Source organism: Pleurodeles waltl, chromosome 2_2 (genome assembly GCF_031143425.1).
Source record: "Pleurodeles waltl isolate 20211129_DDA chromosome 2_2, aPleWal1.hap1.20221129, whole genome shotgun sequence".
Classification (NCBI taxonomy): Eukaryota; Metazoa; Chordata; class Amphibia; order Caudata; family Salamandridae; genus Pleurodeles; species Pleurodeles waltl.
The window spans coordinates 788,627,485-788,648,114 of record NC_090439.1 but is presented as its reverse complement, the minus strand read 5'-3'; the positions used below and the strand labels follow the sequence as shown (position 1 = coordinate 788,648,114).

Genomic DNA, 20,630 nt, shown 5'->3' with positions numbered 1-20,630 from the left:
CGCTTGTCATTAGGTGGAGCCTTGAAATGCTTGACAGAACCGTTCTTGTCCGTGCATTACACACAGATCCCCAGCAGAGGTCGTAGCGTATTATTTAGAAGAAGGTACCGCAAGGATGGGAGCATGATAAGCTGAATGTAACTTAAATACGTTTTGATGGTACATGCTGCATCACCTCTCGCTTGAACGTTAAAGTTACCGCGGATTGCCATGCGACGGAGCTTTCTGAGAGAGAAATAGAGTGAATCAAAGAAGGACGTATCTTGGCACGGTAGTTATTACTGAACCCGATTCTGTCACCTAATTAGGGTTATCAAACACAATATTCAAAATATGAGATACGGATTTAAATTCCTTCAACAGAAGGCAATCTATTATTTTGTTCAGTCATACTTTAATCTCGCTTTCTTGTGACATTGGTAGTTACATGTATATCCAATGACCATTTAAAGATGGCCGCCAATTTCGTCTGAATAGTTTTTTTTTCCCCCATTCTGCACATTCTTTAAAATAGTGTATAGAACCGAATGTGAGTACTCAGCAGTAGCCGACCTGAAGAGTCTTGGTTACTCCGATCTCTGTGGCGTATCGTGGGATGGCGGAGCTGGACATTGGGCACCACTGCGAAGCCGATCACTGCAGCCAGCTAGGTAAAGCACACCAAGAAAGTGAGCAGTTATTGCGGAGCCCGGGTAACGAAACGGCTGCCTGGCCTGTGCATCCCGAGAACTGACAACAAAATTGATTAGTGTTCAGTTAACCCGCTCCTTAAAGCACACTCTTGCATAGATAATAGTATACCCAGAATTGACACAGTCAGAACTGCCGACTTTGGAGCTGGGGAACTAGGTCAGACATCCTGTGATCGGGGCAAATTACTTACTCTCCCCGTGCCTACAAACTGAATGTAAGTAGTGCGTGCTCATTGTTCAGCGCTGCAGTACCTTGGTCAAGTACGCGCTATATGTATAAAAAGCTGCAAAAGCAGACACTTTAACAAATCACTTTTCCAATAGTTTATGACAGCGATTCTAAGGCCTGTTGCTCCCGAGTGAAAATAACCCACTGGATGCCGCGATAGTAACGAACAATTAAAGCTCTAAAGAGTTGGGATCAAGTGCAGAGATTTGAAGTTCCCCATCTCCAAGGTAGAGTAGTTTGTGCATTCCAGGATCTTTCTAGGCAATTTGGGTCAACCTTCATATAATTTACGCAATCCAGGTGTTTTCTTTACATTCTAGGATTATAGGTCTGTTCCATTCTAATATCAGGACTACATGCAACGAACAAAAAATGGGCTAAATGAGCAACTCATGCTGTTGGACCTGAGAAACCTTGAGTGTTATGCATGTCATAACTGTCAGAAGGAAAAATTAGATTGTGCAGAACAGTCCCTGAGAGCTGTAGAGGCTGGGCTTCTCGGCTAAAATTCCCAGGCCAACTCGCGATATTCTTCTCCAGTTCAGGTTTTTACATGTGAACTCTGTGACTTGTAGTCTTATTTATGCCGTTATAAAACAGGACTGCAAGTCTCATAATTCTCCTTTTCCATCTGAATCCTCTCCACCAAACTGGCAAGCAATTATTCAACAGATACAATCTCATTAATTTTCTTGATCATATCTTTAGTAGGATAAAATCTAGACATGAAACTTGAGAGGTTTATTTGATCAAAATCCTTTAATTTGCTTAATCCATCTGGCATTAATTCTATATTAATACATTTAATTTGTAATCAACAGCATTGTCTCTCTGTTGTGCTGGTGCCAGATTTTGCGAGGAATTATGCTGTATTGAAGACATTGCCCGCCATCCCCCCAAACTGTTCTCCTGTTTTTGTCTTCAAATGACTCTTTTTCATCTCTTTTAGCCCTCCTTACATTCTTCCTAGTAGGTGAAAGATACATGGACCTTGATTTGAAAGCAATAATATTAAACCCCTCCAAATGCATAGTCTTCCTGGACTGGTTTTCCATCTTTCCTCGAAGATGGTGTTCAGGCTGCCTCTAAAGTTTAAATTTTTAGAGTTGAAATCCAGCTTCAGAAACATTCCCTTTTCCATGATGTTTTTTACCTCTTCAGAGCACCCCTCTGAATACAAAAAAAGAGTGTGGTGGAATTCCAAAGTGAAAGCAGAAATTTGCGCATGAGCATTCTGCACTCTGCTTAAGGCCCATGCGTGTTCCTCCAATTTATCTGACCTCGGCTCCAACATTCACCCACGTAACCCCAATAACACAAAAAAGAACACAGGTAGTCTCCTTCACATGTCTTAAGTTCTCTCACTGAACGCACCATTACAGTCCGGAAATAATTCTTCCAAGGATCGCCGTCACACTTTCCAGAAGACCCTTTGTTCCAGTTGTATGTACCAGACTGTGAAGGGTGTGGCATCAGGGACCTGCGCATGGCAGTGATCCCATCTTCCTTCCCATCTCAGTCATGAGACAGGAAAAAAAACCTGGACGAATTCTGAGAAGGCTATGCTTTTATAGCAACCAGGGATGTAGGGGCTTTCAGCCTTTCTACTTCCTGTTTTTTTCCCGTAATGAGGCAGATCTCACTCTAAAATAATAATTCGATGGAGGTATAATACAATCTCTTAATTTGTCATTGACATGCAGACGCTGAAAACATTTTTAGGAAACCTAGTTAGTTGGATTAATACGTACTTTCTCAAATTAAACTCCAATAAAACAGAGTTTCCACTTCTTCACACACTAATGTTACAAGACGGCAATCTAAAAGACAGTGGATTTTCCCCAACACTGGTTGACATAGAAAAAACCCTGAGTTTCATAATAGATCAAAATATTTCCTTGCATGCACTCATTACAAATATTGTAAAAACAGCACAAAATCAACTCCATATTCTAAAGAATCTGAAAGCATACATCCGACTTGAAGATTTCAGATCTATGATGGGTAATCCCTTACTTTCTGAGGTACCTCAAATGCTTTAGCAATTCTTTCATGGCTAGTGAGCGAGTGAGAGGAGCGTAGAAGTCAGATCACATCTCCCCATCTGGAGAGACCACCACATGTTACAGTTGCAGGTCAGCATTCACTTCAAGATAGCCCGCTTGACACATAAATCCAGTCACTTATAATGTCCCAGCTACTTAAAAGTAAAATTTCTTTTGTCAGGGAGGGAAGGAAACGCCAGAAACAAACTTTGTTTAGGAGTGGAAATCCCAAAAGTAAAGAAAACAAAACACAGAACCACACACCCTCTTTTGTATTGTTTATAAACTTTGGAGCAGCCTTCCAGGAACTTTAAGACCCAATAGATACCTACTCGTGTTTAAGAGAAATCTGACCTATCTATTCAAAATATATCTGTAAACTTGCATGTACCTCCAAGAGCGTATGTTTATATCTCCATAATTATCTTCCAGCAGCCTCTGTACGTTTTCCTCTGGTTTTTCTTTATATCAGTGTAGCAGTAATTTGTTTTTGTAGCCATGTGGTTAGGTCGTTTCGGTACAAATAAATAAACATAAATGTTTTATAGTACGAGTCATAACGCGACACGTATACCATACATTCGTGGCTTGACCAGGCCAAGAAGATGAGTTTGCAGTTCCGTCCAGAGCAGTAACTTTAGGTGTCCATTACTTGTGGCTGAAGTGTCTCATTCACAGAACAGCACCGGCCCCTGGTCTTGGACTTAATTGGTGTCTCACCAAATTGAACAGAATATTTCTATGATAATGCATAGGCTTTCAGTTTTGCTTCATAGAGTGCCTTTTAGATCCTCTCTGCTTCCATTTTATCTCTTAAGAAGCACAGGAGGTGGGACGCCCATATTTTCTAATGTACTGAAATCCTAATGAAGTACAAATCCATATTCAATGACATTCAAAAGTGAATTGTGACTGTTACTTTGATACTGTTGATATTTATTTGTTTTGTATTCCACTGGGCATCATCGTACCATAACTTTACAGCACTAAAGTGGACAATATGGAAAGAAGTAAAACCAAAGGCAAGGTTAGTTGAACCCCAATAAATGCATTCCTTTATCAGGGGACAACTTAGGTGATTTCAGGCAAACAGGTACTTAAAACGTTTTATGTTTTAAGGGATTTCCTGAATCAGAGGTATTTTGGCTCAAGAATGAGTTTGAATCTCATAATTTGTGTTCCACCACTCTGTCATAATTCTTTCTGTTGAAAAATCATTGGTGGGTTAGATAGAAAGTTGCTAATGCATGGTTTCTTCCAAACCTGTGCACTGGTTTTGCCTTTGGAGATACGTTCCTGGTACCTGTTCCAGTAGACCACATAATTCATATGTTTGGATTTAATCCTGGAATTTAGTGTCTGCCTGTGAAATGCTTTGATGGTTGATTTAGCATTGCAAACTTTGAGAGGATCAAGTATATCTTAGCAGCCTGATTTAAATTTGTCTTTCAGATTCTACAGAAGGCCTGAGTTAATAACGTGAGAACAGTCCAGGTTCCCGGTGGCAAGAAATCCGGTGATAAGACATCTTGTGTTGTTCAGTAAGGTGAAAAGTTTGTAGGCGAGTGAGAGTTTATCATAGCATGGATCTGTTCATTTTCCCACTGTAAGGAACACTGTTGAGTAAAGAGGCATGGACTGCAAATGGTGTGCAGGTTTTGATGTGTGGAAAGATCTGGCCCTACCCTCGCGGGCAAATTAAATAGAAAACAAGATGTGGCTTGCACTTCTACGATTAGAATTTTAGTTTGTGTTCCAGTTAGGCATAGGAAACTAACTCTCATTCAGCGATGGCTATGAGCTACAACCTGAGGGTGTTAGTCGGATTTCTGAGCCATTTTCCTATTGGATGCAGATTTCAGTGTCATCAGCATATGAATGGAATTGGATCGATTGTTGTAGCAGCTGAGATGTAACATGTAGCAGTCGGCAGTTGGCTAAGCCTGGGACAAAGCCACATAGTGATTCCTAGGTGGAGGAGTCTGTGAAACCAAGGCATACTTGTTGAGTGTGTAGACAGAGTAATACAACTTATGTAGTTTAATGCATTTCTGGATCTTCTGAACCACTCTCCCAATCTGAATGCATTATGTGTTGGTTGAAGATGTAAGCTGCTGGGTGATTAAGAAGAATTAGGGCAGTTTGTTGGCATTCTTTGAGAACGATGTGTGGATCCTTTCTGATATCACTCAGGAATGATTATGCCATTGTTAAGTGTTTGAACTCTGATCTAAGGTTGCAAAACAGTTGATTTCATTCATATCCTTGATCCATTATCACTTGCTCCATAATTTTATTACATAGTACTTAATTCTAAATAGTACTCACTTCTAAGATCGCTGAGGACGTAGCAGCATGAAGCTCATTAAGAGTGGTCAGTAATGTTCCTGGCCTTTTTGGCATGAACTCTTATATTCAAACAGGTGATTGTGCTGGTATTTTCATCTACCTGTCCCTCATTTTAACATGACCCGCCATTCAACTGTAAGCCCACCTTCATTACAAGTGTTGGGAGGCAAGCTAAAATGTAGTGCCATAAGCAGGCCTCGAAAAATCAGAAAAATGTCACAAGACCTTGTCTAAAATTGTGTGATCCTAAGCAAATATTTTATTTCACACAGTTACCTTTTTCTTTATCATCTACAAGAGCACCTTCAAATATGTTAGTTCAGCATGCCTGCTGTACGAAAAACTCTTTTGTTAGTTTTAATAGACAAAACTTTTGCTCCGTGTATAATAAAAATCTGGCCTACATATGGAGCGTGCATGATCCATGACTTGCCTCTTAGTTCACCAATATAATTTTGATTAAGGCGGGAGCAGTAGTCTTTCTCAGTTCATATTTAAAATGTCTGACTTTTAATAAATATATTACTAAAGCTTGATGTGATAGCTCACTGTAATTTACAGACCGTCATTTTCCATTGAAATGCCCACAAACTTTCCCAACTGATATGCAGTTTTACTGATAAAACTATGTAGTGTACAAACAATAAGAAGTGCAAATCAGGTTCCAGCAAATATTATCATTTGAACATCATAATGCATAGCTTTCTGATTTCTGTTGATCCTATTAAAATCTTTGTTTCCATCTCACTTCAGAATTAAAAATGTGCTTTCATAATCACTGATATATATTTTGAAATATTGATACAGTTCATGTACAGGCTGTTTAATTGCTATATGACAAGGAAAATTGTCAAACAGTTCACTTCCCATAATCCTTTGCAGTGATAGAAAGAAATGTAAACACCAATCTCCAGGATAAAATAAGCAACAAATTGTAAGAGGACATAAGGTGACATTTGACCACTGTCTTTGAACAAACAGCAAATGTGACAAGAGAAAAACAAGATTTAAAGGCGTCTTTATTACCTATTCGCATTCTGAATGAACAGAACACATGTTCTTTGGCTGTTCAAGCTCTCTCGCCAGACCCAGCCAGTAGGCCCTAAAACTGGCTTACCCTAATAAAATCTGACTCGCCATAGAGAGTGAGAGAGTAGATTTCTGGTGGCCTGGTATAGCACTTCCGAATATTAAGTCATATGCTATTGATTAAGATAGTTATATGGGCAGCTACTAACATTCCTTATTGAGTTCTTGTTTTGGATCCATGACAGTTGCTTGAGCATGGCCGATCAGTTGTGGTTCCATTGAGTTTTGAATGTCCATTGTATTATCACTCCACAGTGCTTGGGAGTCCTTGTATTAGAGAAGCCACCTTATGCAGAAGATATGTTCCTCTTCACAGAGTTACTACCAGAGTGCTGCTTGATGAAGCATATACCTGAAGCTCAAAGATATTTTGCATTTTTGGTCTTCAGGTTACTGAATAGAAGTTGCATATTCTTAAGCCCTGAGAAGAAACCATTCTTGTTTATGAAGCAATGAACACAGCAATGGCTGTGCTTATCTCTATGCAACAGCCAGAACTGTGTGTTTTAGGTATCAAAACGGCTTATTTATTTCATTTCTTTAGGGTAGCACTGCTAAGGCTGCCTTCTGGTCATTCTAGCCTGCTATGTTAAAATAATCAACAAAAAAGTTTCTGTGTAAGTTATATGCACAAGCATTGCATTCATCAAGACTAACCCAATGTCCTGGTGTGCTGCAGCCACAGTAAGGGAAAGGACATGCTGTAATCATTCAAGTGGTTCCCATGCCAGAGGGATACAGTTTCAAAACTGAGGTTCAGGATGAAGACTTTCAGCTTTTTATTTGACATCATCACTTTCTGCAATCCCATAAAAGCAAATGAAATCTTGATTTTCACATTTTATACCACACCACACTTTTTCATGATAGCACACCATAAAAAAAGTAGTTATCAAATTTAAATTTTTACAACAATTGCCGATTAGTCTAAATTTGTTTTAATTAGTTTCCTTTATTAAATTCCAACAAACATGTCATACAGAGTCAGTATGCATCAATTAAACATCTTCAAGTTAGACATTACACCATTAGCAGTACTCTCCACAGGTACATTGGGTTATAATAATGGTATGTTGCGGGTCGCCAGATAACATCCAGTAGGGTAAGAAAATGCAAAAAAATTATTCAAAGTATGTAACTGATCTGGGGATGAGCAACCTAGGCATCATTCCAAGGGTGCAGTGTCGGACCAGTGATCTGAATTGGAAAGTCTCAGATTTAGGGCTAGGGACAACTTTCGGCAATTTGTCTACTGTCTAAAATCATGGATATCATTGGGGATGAAGCAGTGTGGTGAGCAAAAAGTGTGTCACAAGCCTGCCAAATCAGTCCACCCATCTGCCTGCCGTGCAAGATCAAGTGGGGGTATGGGGGTCGTCTTCACCTCGTCCCCCTATCTTCATTACTAATAAGTATGTCTTTAAGGTTCCCCAAATAGCCCTACGTCTTGTATTCACAGGAAGAAGTTCGACATGGCAGCAAGCTGGTCCTTACTGGCCAAAAGGTCTCTCAGCAATTCTTTAAAGTTGGATGCTCTTCTTCTACTCTATCTACATGCTATCTGCCTCTTGGTCAAGAGAAGGGTCATTGACACATATTTCCTGTATCTGCTCTCTATGTCTGCAGTATGCTCTAATATAGCCTGGAGGGGAGTCAACTTGAGTTCTTGTCCAATCGTGATAGCCAGGGCATCCTCGACCTCACCGCAGTACTTCTGAATAGTTTTGCATGCCCACACCAAATGTAAGAAGTCTGCTTCTTCTGCCTTACAACACTCACATCTGTTGTTTGGGCGTAGACCATACCTGTGCAGTGCGGCAGGTGTATAGTATATGCGGTGCAAGAATTTGAAATGTGTAATCCCCAGCCTACTGCTTGAAGCAACCCGTTCAGTTTGTTGACAGCAGTAAGACCATAGCTTATCTGTCAGTGTAGAACCTAGTTCCAATTCCCAGTGGGCTTTCAAGGCCCCCACCCCCACCCAGTCAAAGCTTCAGGTTGTGCTGTATGATATAAGGCCGATACTAAGTGTCGAGGGCCTGTGGATGTGAGTACGTGTAGCGTTTAAAATGTGGGGGTTCGCTTGGGAAGTCAGGAGTGATTGCGTTAACATTATGTAGTAGTCTATTATAGTTGAAGATGTCTAACAGGGCCGGTGTACTTTCTGCAAAAAAGCTTTCTCTATCCCGAAATAACCCTTCCGCATACAGGTCTCCCCAGGTATAAGTGCAGGCTTTGAGAAGAGTAGCGCTGCATGTTGCTTCGTGTGTTACTGGTAGGGCATGGTGATAAGGCAGTGGGACCAGCAGAGGGTATAGTAGAGACCTACCCAACCTCCTAGCCATTCTCTCCTATGCAGCAGTTGTTCATGCAACAGTAGAGCCTTGGTTATCTGCCAGGCCAAACCGTTCGCCTATATAGGCAAAGCTGGGGTGAGGGGCCATGTACCCCTGTTCAGTGGCCAAGTGTGGCATATATGGGGGGGTTTATACCAATAAACGGCATGATGCGCTTGGGCACATAAGTAATAGAGCTCCATATCTGGCGCTTTAAAGCCACTTGATATAAAAGGCTGTGTGAGTATCTCCCATTCAATGCGTGGTTGTGTACCTGCCCAAGCAAGCCAAATCAATTTCGTTCTTAGAAGTCTAAAGAAGTGGCGACCTTGGGGCTAAGGGATATTGAGAAACAAATATAGCAGTTTGGGCAGAATGATCTTTGTCATTAAAGGATGTGGCCCTCCAGGGAGAGAGGCAATGTAATCCAGCATGTTATTCTATCTGTAAATTCTTTCAGGGTGACCCCATAATTTGCACAGATTAATTCACCTTTGTCTCGCGTTATATCTGTACCAAGGGAGTAGGGATCAGAATCACACCATTAAAGCGGAAACTCTGCTTGAAAACTCATTGTGACAGGGGTAGACGGGAACAGTGAGGATTTCCTCCAATTAATATTGATACCTGATAAGCCACCAAACTGCACAACCTTGCGCAGCACACCATTCAGGCTAATCTGTGGGTCTCTTAGATATGTTGTGATGTCATCGGCCTATAAAGAAATCAGTATATGCCATAGCGAATGACATATTCGCGACGGTCCTGTAGTAGCTTGGCCGCTAGGTGTTCAACCGTCAGAACAAGAGAGTCTACATTTTTAACAACTGTTGATCATGACTTAGAAAACAAATTGTAAGAATTACTTTTCTGTTGCTTAACTTGTTATTGATTAGATATTGAAATTGTCCTATCCACATTTTCCAACCTAAGCCAAATTAACCCAGTTCTTGCTAATTATTTAAATAAAACATTGGCATCCTTTTTAAAAGTGTGTTTAGGTTCACTTGAAACCACCTTAGTTATTCATTGCATGGCGGACCTTTTTTCTAAAATTATAGATCATAAAGTCTTGCATAATAAATATCAGAAGAAATATGAAAACAATTCTTTATCCTAATGAAGGCCACCTTGTATCTCAATTTAAAGTTCATCAATCTATTTGCTGTTCTTTATACATTATACCCGGAGTTATTGTTCTCTTGTTTGGTGAGATCTGTGGATGTTTGTGGGCAGCTGTTTGTAACTAAATGGTGAAACCGTGAAGGAGAGAAACATCAGTCCTTTTTTGTAACTTATGTTTAATAGAGCACAGTGCATTGGCACAGTTGCCACAAGTCAACATTGGCACCGCAAAACTCCTGACATATTTCCCAGTTAAAGAGAAGAACAGTATGCATGAACAAAAAAGTTTATGTAAGCTATGCATTTCCACAATAATTTACACAAGAAACAGCCACAGTAGGCAAGCTTGTGGTATTGAGGGCTGGAATGTTTTCATCATTGTATTCCAGATACCTCCAAACTATAATACATGCCTATCCAAACATAAGCTACATTTCCCACAAGCTTAATAGGTCATGTCTGCTCCATTGTTACAGTTTTTCTATGATGCTCATGATTAATAGCTAGAGAAAGATTTTTCCTTTTTCTGCAATGCTTTGCACTTCATGGTTGTTAAGACTCTGCATCCAGTCAAAATTGGCCTTGTGTTAGTTATATGCAGTGGAACTGAAAGATAAAACAACGCCTCTTCTGAATGCTATCTGATGAAACATATGGGTTTATCACAATGTAATAATATGTACATAAGACACTTGCAGTTGCAGTGGAGCATGGTTCCCAGAGGAATCCTAAAAAACTGGGTTCTGGTGTATGTATGTATGTTTGTCGTATTTGTAAAGCGCATTCCAACTCACGAAGAGCATCGAAGCGCTAATGTAGAGGGAGAGGAGCAAAGGGAAAGTGCCCAGAATCCACAGAACCCATCCCAAAGAGCAGCTAATAATAAAAATAAACACAAAAAGAAATTACTTGAAGATACAAACCAGGGTACTGAGTGACTACTATCGGGGAATAGCCTTGTTTTAACCAGTTTCCTGAATCTTAAATAGCAAGGTTCTTGCCGAATATTCAGGGCGAGCGAGTTCCAACTTTTGGCAGCAGCCACAGTGAAAGCTTCATTTCCCCCATTTGACTTTATGAGTGCGGGGGACCTGAATTCTATTGGTATTCGAGGACCTCAGGTTTCTCTTGGGAGCATGCCAGCAGAGCTTGGAGGTAAGGTAGTAAGGTAGGTGTGAGGGCTTATGGTATTAAGTTATGTATGGGGCTCTACATAGCTCTGCAAACTATTCTAATATAGTTATGCAAATAATTATGATGTGTATCAGCTAAATATATTATGCATTGACTAATTGGTTAGTGATGTGTGATGAAATTTGAGTGGGGGTGTGGCTGGCATTCCCCTTATTTTCCTTTTTAGTCTCCTGAATTTAGATAATAATACGGATTATTACCATACATATATGTACAAGAATACCAGCTAATAAATACTAGTATGTAGTAAAATACAATATTTGTGCATAAGCTGATTCGACGTTTGGGATGGTGATCTGCTATATCATCAGCGGACTGAAGATTCTCGGACAGTTTTTACTGTTTCCCAAACCCCTAATCCACCAAAGTCTAACTCAGTGGTGGGTTTGATGGTGAGAGATACCCAAAAGTGCTCCTTCTTTCTGAAAAGGTCCTTGTTTCCTTCTTGGGCTAAGGAAATGTACAAGGTGTGAGTACCAATGATTTTAGAACATTTGTCGGAACAGGATAGGTTGTTATGCTATTCTTCTTGGTCTTCTCGTTGAACAGTACCCCCAAGACACAGGATTTACATACTAGTGCTCTCTCAGGTTTGTTATCCAGTTGGTGGATGACTTGTTTCAGATTCTTCTGCTTAAGCACTGAGAAAGCAGTTCTGTGTTCATCTCTGAAAATCATGTTTCAATTCTCTTATATGGTGTTCTCAAAAGACAGTCTCTGCTGCATTGGATCCTTCCTACTAGATTCCAGCAGTTCTGGTATGCCATTGGTCACACAGCATATGTCCTGCTCCGACTAGCCACTGGCGATGTAATAGCACCTGTGGAAGAACTGCTGCACCGGTACTATACATTTTAGCTGTGTAGAGGCTGGGCACAGCCCTTTGGCTGCCCATCTTGTTGCATTGTCCCCATTGTTTACACTTGTGTTCTGCCTCATCTTTACAGAAGAGCCAAAAAGCCCTAGAGAGATTGTCTGGAAAACTATTTTTCCATGCCACACCTAGCGAGTCTCATGATTCTTGGTGTCTTGCTTCAAAGATGCCTCCCTCACAAGAAACTCCAGCCTTCTCTTATACAGATTCCTGCCTCTACCATGGACATCTCCCATTCCCACCTCTACAGGTCCCTAGGTAGTGGGTGCTGTGAGAGTGAAGCAGGGCAGTATGTGGAGGAGTAGGTGAGGTATATACAGGCATCTCGAGTCAGTAGCTGCACTATCCTGCCCCCCTGACAGCGGTTATTCCCCGCCCACCGTCCCCACCATATTCACCAGGCCAACAGTGTTTCTTGAAGAACTACCATGACTCCTACTCTCTGATTTATATTCTGGTGTATGCAGAATCTCAACCTGTGAACGGGACAAACCTGAACATGTAAATCCCAGCTTTATACAAAAGTTCAATATATACTTTTCTGATTCTCCAAATGCCACCAAATTTTCATGGTCTGATAGTTGGATAACAGACTACGGGTTAAGGTGGCTTTCCCCCTACTCCCACTGTTTTTGATTGTTTTTTTATTTTCAGGACAGTACAGCATACACTCTGCATGAACTCTTTAGAAAGAATTAGCCCCAAGAAGTAGTCCTTCTTAATGAGTATTAGAATTATGTTCTTTTTGTACTGCCACCAAGAGATTAGCTTTCATGGTCTCCAAAATATATCTCTAGAATTGGAGATCCATGAGAAAGAACATGAAGTCCTCAATCATTTGCCAGGCAAACCTGAGCCTTGGACTAGCAGTCTTCCTCTTCTCTTCCCAGACATTGGAGCTGGGTCATATATGGCAGCCCCACTAGTGAATAGAAGAGTACTATTCACAAACCGTATTTTAATTCCTGCACAATCCCTAGCCCTCCTTTTCAGTGGTATGATTAAAGTTCTGTGAAGTGAGAAGAGAACCTTACCCACAAGGCGATATTCCTCCTCTTTCCAAAATCACAACAGAGACCCTGATATAGTAGGCCTCATCCATTCAGATTTGCATAGTGAGGTATATGGTAACTGATGGACCAGGCCCTTTTTGCAGGTTTATCCCTAAACTTTTTGCCTTCTTTGTCCTATTTTGTCTGACCTGTTTTTGTTGGCTTTTTGAATCTAGACACTTTACCACTGCTAACCAGTGCTACAGTGCATATGCTCTTTCTAAAATGTATTGGTGATTGGTTTATCCTTGCTTGGCATATTTGATTTATTAGTAAGTCCCTAGTAAACTGTACTATGTGTGCCCAAGGCCAGTAAATCAATGCTACTAGTGGGCATGCAGCACTGATTGTGCCACTCGCATTAGTAGCCCTGTAAACATGTCTCAGACCTGCCACTGCAGTGTCTGTGTGTGCAGTTTTAAACTGCCATTTTGACCTGGCAATTGCACCCACTTGCCAGGCCCAAACCTTCCATTTTACTACATGTAAGTCACCCCTAAAGTAGGCACAAGGCAACCCCGTGGGCAGGGTGCAGGATATGTAAAAGGTACGACATGTACTAGTCCTGATAGTGAAATACTGCTATATTTGTTTTTCACTATTGCAAGGACTATCACTCCCATAGGGAAAACATGGGAATTGCCTTGAAATATCTTTTAAGTGTAATTTCCTGTCAGGAGCAGATTGAGATATGTAGTTAGGGGTCTCTGAACTCACAATTTAGAAATACATTGTAAAGAAATGGCTCCCTGTTGCAGTTACCCCCCACTTTTTGCCTGATACGGATGCTGACTTGACTGAGAAGTGTGCTGGGACCCTGCTAACCAGGCCCCAGCACCAGTGTTCTTTCACCTAAAATGTACCATTGATTCCACAATTGGCACACCCTGGCATCCAGATAAGTCCCTTGTAACTGGTACTTCTAGTACCAAGGGCCCTGATGCCAAGGAAGGTCTCTAAGGGCTGCAGCATGTCTTATGCCACCCTAGGGACCCCTCACTCAGCACAGACACACTGCTTACAAGCCTGTGTGTGCTAGTGAGAACAAAATGAGTAAGTCGACATGGCACTCCCCTCAGGGTGCCATGCCAGCCTCTCACTGCCTATGCAGTATAGGTAAGACACCCCTCTAGCAGGCCTTACAGCCCCAAGGCAGGGTGCACTATACCATAGGTGAGGGTACCAGTGCATGAGCACTGTACCCCTACAGTGTCTAAGCAAAACCTTAGACATTGTAAGTGCAGGGTAGCCATAAGAGTATATGGTCTGGGAGTCTGTTTTACACGAACTCCACAGCACCATAATGGCTACACTGAAAACTGGGAAGTTTGGTATCAAACTTCTCAGCACAATAAATGCACACTGATGCCAGTGTACATTTTATTGCAAAATACACCCCAGAGGGCACCTTAGAGGTGCCCCCTGAAACTTAACCGACTATCTGTGTAGGCTGACTAGTTCCAGCAGCCTGCCACACTAGAGACATGTTGCTGGCCCCATGGGGAGAGTGCCTTTGTCACTCTGGGGCCAGTAACAAAGCCTGCACTGGGTGGAGATGCTAACACCTCCCCCAGGCAGGAGCTGTAACACCTGGCGGTGAGCCTCAAAGGCTCACCCCTTTGTCACAGCACCGCAGGACACTCCAGCTAGTGGAGTTGCCCGCCCCCTCCGGCCCCGGCCCCCACTTTTGGCGGCAAGGCCGGAGAAAATAATGAGAACAACAAGGAGGAGTCACTGGCCAGTCAGGACAGCCCCTAAGGTGTCCTGAGCTGAGGTGACTCTAACTTTTAGAAATCCTCCATCTTGCAGATGGAGGATTCCCCCAATAGGGTTAGGATTGTGACCCCCTCCCCTTGGGAGGAGGCACAAAGAGGGTGTACCCACCCTCAGGGCTAGTAGCCATTGGCTACTAACCCCCCAGACCTAAACACGCCCTTAAATTTAGTATTTAAGGGCTACCCTGAACCCTAGAAAATTAGATTCCTGCAAACTACAAGAAGAAGGACTGCCTAGCTGAAAACCCCTGCAGAGGAAGACCGGAAGACGACAACTGCCTTGGCTCCAGAAACTCACCGGCCTGTCTCCTGCCTTCCAAAGAACTCTGCTCCAGCGACGCCTTCCAAGGGACCAGCGACCTCTGACTCCTCTGAGGACTGCCCTGCTTCGAAAAAGACAAGAATCTCCCGAGGACAGCGGACCTGCTCCAAAAAGACTGCAACTTTGTTTCAAGCAGCAGCTTTAAAGAACCCTGCAACTCCCCGCAAGAAGCGTGAGACTTGCAACACTGCACCCGGCGACCCCGACTCGGCTGGTGGAGAACCAACACCTCAGGGAGGACCCCCGGACTACTCTCCGACTGTGAGTACCAAAACCTGTCCCCCCTGAGCCCCCCACAGCGCCGCCTGCAGAGGGAATCCCGAGGCTTCCCCTGACCGCGACTCTCTGAAACCTAAGTCCCGACGCCTGGAAAAGACCCTGCACCCGCAGCCCCCAGGACCTGAAGGACCGGACTTTCACTGGAGAAGTGACCCCCAGGAGTCCCTCTCCCTTGCCCAAGTGGAGGTTTCCCCGAGGAAGCCCCCCCTTGCCTGCCTGCAGCGCTGAAGAGATCCGTTGATCTCTCATAGACTAACATTGCGAACCCGACGCTTGTTTCTACACTGCACCCGGCCGCCCCCGCGCTGCTGAGGGTGAAATTTCTGTGTGGGCTTGTGTCTCCCCCGGTGCCCTACAAAACCCCCCTGGTCTGCCCTCCGAAGACGCGGGTACTTACCTGCAAGCAGACCGGAACCGGGGCACCCCCTTCTCTCCATTCTAGCCTATGCGTTTTGGGCACCACTTTGAACTCTGCACCTGACCGGCCCTGAGCTGCTGGTGTGGTGACTTTGGGGTTGCTCTGAACCCCCAACGGTGGGCTACCTTGGACCAAGAACTGAACCCTGTAAGTGTCTTACTTACCTGGTAAAACTAACAAAAGCTTACCTCCCCCAGGAACTGTGAAAATTGCACTAAGTGTCCACTTTTGAAATAGCTATTTGTCAATAACTTGAAAAGTATACATGCAATTGAAATGATTCAAAGTTCCTAATGTACTTACCTGCAATACCTTTCAAACAAGATATTACATGTTAAATTTGAACCTGTGGTTCTTAAAATAAACTAAGAAAAGATATTTTTCTATAACAAAACCTATTGGCTGGATTTGTCTCTGAGTGTGTGTACCTCATTTATTGTCTATGTGTATGTACAACAAATGCTTAACACTACTCCTTGGATAAGCCTACTGCTCGACCACACTACCACAAAATAGAGCATTAGTATTATCTATTTTTACCACTGTTTTACCTCTAAGGGGAACCCTTGGACTCTGTGCATGCTATTCCTTACTTTGAAATAGCACATACAGAGCCAACATCCTACATTGGTGGATCAGCGGTGGGGTACAAGACTTTGCATTTGCTGGACTACTCAGCCAATACCTGATCACACGACAAATTCCAAAATTGTCATTAGAAATTGATTTTTGCAATTTGAAAAGTTTTCTAAATTCTTAAAAGACCTGCTAGGGCCTTGTGTTAGATCCTGTTTAGCATTTCTTTTAGAGTTTAAAAGTTTGTAAAAGTTTGAATTAGATTCTAGAACCAGTTGTAGATTCTTAAAAAGTATTCCAACTTTTAGAAGCAAAATGTCTAGCACAGATGTGACTGTGGTGGAACTCGACACCACACCTTACCTCCATCTTAAGATGAGGGAGCTAAGGTCACTCTGTAAAATAAAGAAAATAACAATGGGCCCCAAACCTACCAAAATACAGCTCCAGGAGCTTTTGGCAGAGTTTGAAAAGGCCAACCCCTCTGAGGGTGGCAACTCAGAGGAAGAGGATAGTGACTTGGAGGAAAATTCCCCCCTACCAGTCCTATCTAGGGAGAACAGGGTCTCTCAAACCCTGACTCCAAAAATAATAGTCAGAGATGCTGGTTCCCTCACAGGAGAGACCAACACCTCTGAAATCACTGAGGATAACTCCAGTGAAGAGGACATCCAGTTAGCCAGGATGGCCAAAAGATTGGCTTTGGAAAGACAGATCCTAGCCATAGAGAGGGAAAGACAAGAGATGGGCCTAGGACCCATCAATGGTGGCAGCAACATAAATAGGGTCAGAGATTCTCCTGACATGTTGAAAATCCCCAAAGGGATTGTAACAAAATATGAAGATGGTGATGACATCACCAAATGGTTCACAGCTTTTGAGAGGGCTTGTGTAACCAGAAAAGTGAACAAATCTCACTGGGGTGCTCTCCTTTGGGAAATGTTCACAGGAAAGTGTAGGGATAGACTCCTCACACTCTCTAAAAAAGATGCAGAATCTTATGACCTCATGAAGGGTACCCTGATTGAGGGCTTTGGATTCTCCACTGAGGAGTATAGAATTAGATTCAGAGGGGCTCAAAAATCCTCGAGCCAGACCTGGGTTGATTATGTTGACTACTCAGTGAAAACACTGGATGGTTGGGTAACTGGAAATGAAGTGTATGACTATGTTGGGCTTTATAATTTGTTTATGAAAGAACACATTTTAAGTAACTGCTTCAATGAAAAGTTGCATCAGTATCTGGTAGACCTAGGTCCAATTTCTCCCCAAGAATTGGGAAAGAAGGCAGACCACTGGGTCAAGACTAGGGTAACCAAAACTTCCACTGGGGGTGACCAAAAGAAAGGGGTTACAAAGCCTCCCCAGGAGAAAGTGGGTGACACTAGAAACAAAGAAAAAGAGTCCCCTGTAGGCCCCCAAAAACCAGACCAGGTGGGTGGGCCCAGAGACACAACCCAAAACAAAGGTGGGTACCAGGGTAAGAGCTGGGATGCCACTAAGGCATGGTGCCATAACTGTAAACAGACAGGGCACCACACCAAGGACACTTCTTGTCCCAAAAACAAACCCCCTAGCAAAATCCCAGGGGTGACCAGTGTAGCCATTGGGGATGACTCCTCAGATGAGGAGGTCTTCATAGCCTTCAACTGGAAAAAGGGCCCAACAGGTGAGTTGGAGATTCCAGAGGGAAGTAGACACTTCCACCACCTACTGGTGAATGGAATCCCAGCCACTGCCCTGAGAGACACTTGTGCCAGTCACACTATTGTGCATGACAGGCTGGTGTTCTCAAACCAGTACATCCCAGGTGAGATGGCCAGAGTAAGAGTTAGCCCAGACAGGGTCACTAATAGGCCTGTGGCTTTTGTGCCCATAGAAGTGGGTGGAACTTTTAGCTGGAGAAGGGTGGTAGTCAGTACAGACCTCCCCCTTGATTGTCTCCTTGGAAATGACTACCCAGAGGTTAGTCAGAGCCTAAGAGAAGAACTGGTCCAGGGCCAGTCCTCTCCCAAGGATTCTGGAGTGCCTGCCTCTGCAGTAAATGCAAGTAGGCCCCAGAAGAAAAAGAAAAGGAAACAGAGTAGGAAAGGTGGACAACCTTTAGCCAAGGTTCCAGCAAGCCAAGGAGATTTGGCTCCAGTAGAGGAGAACTCCAAAAGTGGCTCTGATAAAGTCCAACCTGACCCACAAGAAGTCCTGGCTAGTCAGGCAACTGTTAAGCCTGAGTGGGTGGCTCCTCAGCTAACAGAAGAAAGAGTGGAAGAAGGGTGTTTACTACAAGATGTGGTAACCCCCCACTCTAATACAGCAGACAGGCACCCCGAACCCAAAGAAGCCTGTAACTTAGCCCCTTCCCTTGTAGGTGAAGAGCTAAAGGTGTGGTTCTGGGCACTGACAGCTGTCAGTGGCCTCTGCTGGGTGTTAGCCTTTATGGCTGCACTATCCTTGGCATGGTGGTCTGACCCCATGCCAAATAACAAGTTAGGCCCCCTGACCCTGTTGGTCATGGTGGGGTTACTCCAGCTCTGGGTAACCTCTTTGGGTAAGCTAGGGGTGACCCTGGCTAAGATAAGATTAGCAGAGGTGGATACCTCTGACCTCAAAATAGAGAGAATGGGTAAAGACATAAAAAGCACAGACAAGAGGCAGTTCAGACTAGGTCCTATCACTGTGGAAGTGGGTCAGTTCCCCAGAGGGAATGACCTGAACAGGAGGATGTAAGGCAGAGTAGGCCCTGCAACAAACCAGCCTATTTCCTCTACTCTTCCTCGCCTGACAGACTAGGAAGACTCTTCCAGCTTTGGCTGAGTCTCCTGGCCTGTGGGCTGGGGGGGGCTTGTGTAAAGAAATGGCTCCCCGTTGCAGTTACCCCCCACTTTTTGCCTGATACGGATGCTGACTTGACTGAGAAGTGTGCTGGGACCCTGCTAACCAGGCCCCAGCACCAGTGTTCTTTCACCTAAAATGTACCATTGATTCCACAATTGGCACACCCTGGCATCCAGATAAGTCCCTTGTAACTGGTACTTCTAGTACCAAGGGCCCTGATGCCAAGGAAGGTCTCTAAGGGCTGCAGCATGTCTTATGCCACCCTAGGGACCCCTCACTCAGCACAGACACACTGCTTACAAGCCTGTGTGTGCTAGTGAGAACAAAATGAGTAAGTCGACATGGCACTCCCCTCAGGGTGCCATGCCAGCCTCTCACTGCCTATGCAGTATAGGTAAGACACCCCTCTAGCAGGCCTTACAGCCCCAAGGCAGGGTGCACTATACCATAGGTGAGGGTACCAGTGCATGAGCACTGTACCCCTACAGTGTCTAAGCAAAACCTTAGACATTGTAAGTGCAGGGTAGCCATAAGAGTATATGGTCTGGGAGTCTGTTTTACACGAACTCCACAGCACCATAATGGCTACACTGAAAACTGGGAAGTTTGGTATCAAACTTCTCAGCACAATAAATGCACACTGATACCAGTGTACATTTTATTGCAAAATACACCCCAGAGGGCACCTTAGAGGTGCCCCCTGAAACTTAACCGACTATCTGTGTAGGCTGACTAGTTCCAGCAGCCTGCCACACTAGAGACATGTTGCTGGCCCCATGGGGAGAGTGCCTTTGTCACTCTGGGGCCAGTAACAAAGCCTGCACTGGGTGGAGATGCTAACACCTCCCCCAGGCAGGAGCTGTAACACCTGGCGGTGAGCCTCAAAGGCTCACCCCTTTGTCACAGCACCGCAGGACACTCCAGCTAGTGGAGTTGCCCGCCCCCTCCGGCCCCGGCCCCCACTTTTGGCGGCAAGGCCGGAGAAAATAATGAGAACAACAAGGAGGAGTCACTGGCCAGTCAGGACAGCCCCTAAGGTGTCCTGAGCTGAGGTGACTCTAACTTTTAGAAATCCTCCATCTTGCAGATGGAGGATTCCCCCAATAGGGTTAGGATTGTGACCCCCTCCCCTTGGGAGGAGGCACAAAGAGGGTGTACCCACCCTCAGGGCTAGTAGCCATTGGCTACTAACCCCCCAGACCTAAACACGCCCTTAAATTTAGTATTTAAGGGCTACCCTGAACCCTAGAAAATTAGATTCCTGCAAACTACAAGAAGGACTGCCTAGCTGAAAACCCCTGCAAAGGAAGACCGGAAGACGACAACTGCCTTGGCTCCAGAAACTCACCGGCCTGTCTCCTGCCTTCCAAAGAACTCTGCTCCAGCGACGCCTTCCAAGGGACCAGCGACCTCTGACTCCTCTGAGGACTGCCCTGCTTCGAA

At 43.9% G+C, this 20,630-nt stretch overlaps 1 protein-coding gene across 1 annotated transcript in view; it reads left to right on the top strand.

Annotated features, from left to right (window-relative positions):
• Positions 1–509: 509 nt before the first annotated feature.
• The window catches only part of ZFAND1 (zinc finger AN1-type containing 1), a 164,597-nt gene continuing 144,476 nt past the window's right edge, over positions 510–20,630 (top strand). The window contains exon 1 of the mRNA XM_069220416.1: positions 510–650. Within this exon, the coding sequence (XP_069076517.1) occupies positions 596–650 (55 nt within the window). The 5' untranslated portion in view covers positions 510–595. The remainder of the gene's footprint in view (positions 651–20,630) is intronic.